This window comes from Sinocyclocheilus anshuiensis, unplaced genomic scaffold (assembly GCF_001515605.1).
Source record: "Sinocyclocheilus anshuiensis isolate Anshui unplaced genomic scaffold, SAMN03320099.WGS_v1.1 scaffold283, whole genome shotgun sequence".
In the NCBI taxonomy this organism is placed as follows: domain Eukaryota; kingdom Metazoa; phylum Chordata; class Actinopteri; order Cypriniformes; family Cyprinidae; genus Sinocyclocheilus; species Sinocyclocheilus anshuiensis.
Genome location: NW_015549605.1, coordinates 2,712,815 through 2,716,588, shown reverse-complemented (window position 1 = coordinate 2,716,588; position 3,774 = coordinate 2,712,815). Strand labels below are relative to the sequence as shown.

Genomic DNA, 3,774 nt, shown 5'->3' with positions numbered 1-3,774 from the left:
TAATTACTCAGCAGTGCGAGAGTCGCTCAAAGAACAATTTTAAGTGGCTATTGGGTCAGTGTGGCTTCCAAAAAAATGCTCACATTTTCGATTCTAGTTTGTTTTTTCTTCGCCGATTGTTCCTGTGTTGCCATGTATGCATCCACTCTTGCTGCTTTAGCTCAAATATTTACTAAATCACGGTAGGTGGCTTTTTGTCAGCGATGTTGTTGTGGTGACAGGCGGTTTTCCTGCATGCATGCACTGTGAACCCCAGCGTTCGGAGGGACTCCGTCGAGTGGGATTACCCAGGGTGATTTGGCAGCGTTTCAGCAATCAGGCATGCTGCCACACAAACAGATGAAGTCAATAGAGACGTTTCCCCTTTCTTCTGAAATGTGACTCTGACAGATGCTTTGCTGACACAACAGTGACACAACATGACGGCTTCACGCACTCTCTGTGACTTCAGTTCCTTATTCGGGCTCAGAAGCGCATGATTTAACATAAGATAAATGTTTGTCGGCGGTGTCACTGCGAAATACACAGGAAATCATAGAACTGCTGTCCCGTGTGAACGGAAACACAATGAAATATTAAAATGGGAATGTATGATTTTGGCTTTTAGGAAAGGCATCTTTACACAGCCAAGTTAAGGCTGCTGTGCATGCTCAAAATTCAGTGTAAAGACATAATGCCATATAAAAGCCAGACTTAATTATGCCTGCTCTGACCCATCTTAGACCCTAGTATCAAACTATATATCTGTAATTATTGTGTAAATGCATTTATGCTACCTCTTCTCTTTGTAGAGACACTAAGATGCCACTTCAGAAGCAATTCTGTGCCACTTTTACACTGAAAATTTGGCACTAGAGTTTTTTTTCCTACTTATTAAAGCAATAATTGACCCAAAAAAGAAATTTCTGTCATTATTTACTCACACTCATGTCCTTTTCAATATCACTTTGATTTGGGAAAGAATGTTAGGGAATAATGATTTAATTTTCATCTGTTTCTTACACAAAGCAATGATATGGAATTTTCATTTTCTGGTGAACTATTCCTTAAATATACTTGTAACTTTGAAAGTGATAACTTTGAAAGCAAGGTGGGTCAGCTAAGCCCTGCTGATGCTGAGCTTTACCTTTGGTGCCGGGTCTCAAAGAGCATCAGTATCTGAGTAATTACTGTCTAAGGGGGCGCAAAGGCCGAAAGTTATTACCAATCAGTGGGGTAATAGATTCAACACTTATAAATGGAGAATGCAGCATTTCTCCGCAGCGAGGAGGGTCTCTGCAAGATGGATTAGGTGGGGTTTGTGAGTTCAACATTGACACAGATTCATCGTAAATCATTATGCCACAGACCTGGAGTGATTTCTGTATTAGGAGCAGAAAATGGAGTTCACCCAGTCAATGAAGAGGGCATATATCACATCAATCACTTCCATGCTCATACGCTTTATCCACCAGCAAGGCCATCACGAGAATGGACTGAATCAGTTGAGGGCTCTTTGTGTATGTATGCGTGCAGATTTAAGACAGCTGAGAATTTAAAGGGTTTAAAGACACTGAGTTAGCACTGATGTAATCGCAATAGAAATCTGTTGTTCTCACCATTATGGAAAACTCCTAACTCTTAACTCCTGGTTAACTGCCTTGCTTAGCCACCAGCAGAGATAGATAGATAGATAGATAGATAGATAGATAGATAGTGTATATTATATAGGGTTATTAAAGAGACAGTGTTAATATTTATATTTATATTAATAAGCAGCCTAATTTGTTTGTTTATTTATTTATTTGCAATTGTCAAGGCTGGTAATAATTTTAATAGAAAAGTAAAAATGTTCTCATGAAATCAAAAAGTCTGAATGATTATTATTTATAAATACTTCAACAACTTTTTAGAGGCATCAAGCTCACAAGTAGGCAACATTTTTAGTCAGTGGGAACAACTCGAGTCAATGTGAAGTCCTCCTTCATATGATATATCTCTAGGTAAACAAACCTGCGTGTCTGTAAGACAGACGAAATCATTTAACAAACAGTCTCAGTTCTCGAACTTCTGAATGCAGCTGGTTGTGATCATCGGAATCCGGATGTGATGAAAATGTTTGAGCTCGAAGTTTCTGCAGCAGCAGCTGCTGTAGCGCGCGGGAGTCTCGCGCACGAACTCATTATTCAGCGTCTGCTTGACAGGGATTTTTGTACTATTTTTGTGAGGAATCTGATAGTTTTTACAGAGTTTTGATCCTAAACTGACTATTAAGGAAACTTTTTCTAACGGGACTTCGTTTTGCCTGAAGAAAGGATGCGAATAAAGGCGTTTGGGAGTTAACATGTTTGAAAGGTAACCAGCAGACTTCGAAATGATTAGTTACATATTTGGCAAACAAATAATATAGACTTAAGAAGTTGCTAGGATGTTTAGGAGTGTGTTTGTGACATTTTGAGTTTCGTTTGTGGAGAAAAAATCCTAAGCAAAACTTTCCACTAACTTTAACGACATTTCGCCGTATGACGTCACTCACTCCATAAGAAAGATATTGGAGTTGAGTTTGTTTACTGTAACGCAGTGAATCGGCGATTGATATTACCATAGTTTGTTGTTTTCTTACAGGTTTGAGGGCTGATTGCGTGGGGGATTGTTGTTTTTGGGTGTGTTTAGTATCTAAACATCTGGCTCATGTCCTCGGAGACTATTTTACCTCCGGAGGGGCCTGAAGGGCCAAAAAAGCAGCTACAAGAGGAGACAAACCCACTTCTGTCCAAATCAACAGGTGAGAGACACGATTTTTCCATTTTTGAGATTCTGATTCATATGTATATAATGGAAGTGCGGATTGTTTTATTGTATTGAATGTATATTTTGAAACATGAATGAGGAATTGTATGTTTGTATTGGGGCTGTAACCATTAAAGGGGTCATATGACGTTGCTAAAAATAACATTATTTTGTGTATTTGGTGTAATGCAATGTGTTTATGTGGTTTAAAGTTCAAAAAACACATTATTTTCCACATAATGTACATTATTGTTGCTCCTCTACACTGAAAAAAAATGTTTCATTCATCCAATTAAAAAAATGTAGGGTAATGATTCACAACTATATTTTTTAACGGGAGCCAATGAAAAATAAATAACTTGCCCTTAGGGCAAATTGGATTGGATTTTAATTGGATGAATAAAAACATTTTTTCAGTGTATGCCCCGCCTTTCTGAAACGCTTCAATTTTTACAAAGCTCATCGTTCTGAAAAGCGAGGTGTACGCTGATTGGCCAGCTATCCAGTGGGTTGTGATTTGCTGAATACCTCAAGCGTGTGACAGAAATGTTATGCCCCTTAACATACTGTGATGCCGGCACGACGAGACAAAACCAATAAAACCCAATTACAAACGAGGCATTTGTTGCATCCAGTGGGGACATAATTACTGATTATAATAACTTATACTGTGTTTTTACGCGTTGCGTTGCTTATCGTGCCATGTAAACATAAAACCATGTCTGCATTTGTGATCGGAGAAATGACAAACAACAAGCGCTACAACAGCCTTTGAGCACAGACCCATTGTAGGCTACTCTGCAGGTTCAGGAAACAGTCCTCCATAAAATACGTCACACAGCGTCACACACGGCGCGGCCGGCGGATTCGACAAAGCGGCCGGCGGGCTTGCGGCAACCACATGTGACGACCCCGGGCTGGACTCCGCTTTGTCCGCGGTGAAAGCCGATCCGACGATCCACAGCGCAAAGTTGTAGTATTTCCTCAGCAACCAGCACGGATCAG

The 3,774-nt window shown here is 39.8% G+C and overlaps 1 protein-coding gene across 1 annotated transcript in view; it reads left to right on the top strand.

Moving 5' to 3' along the window:
* The first annotated feature begins 2,023 nt into the window (after positions 1 to 2,023).
* The window catches only part of LOC107658868 (myoD family inhibitor domain-containing protein-like), a 24,080-nt gene continuing 22,329 nt past the window's right edge, over positions 2,024 to 3,774 (top strand). The window contains exons 1-2 of the mRNA XM_016447555.1: positions 2,024 to 2,334; positions 2,605 to 2,764. Of these exons, the coding sequence (XP_016303041.1) occupies positions 2,671 to 2,764 (94 nt within the window). The 5' untranslated portion in view covers positions 2,024 to 2,334; positions 2,605 to 2,670. The remainder of the gene's footprint in view (positions 2,335 to 2,604; positions 2,765 to 3,774) is intronic.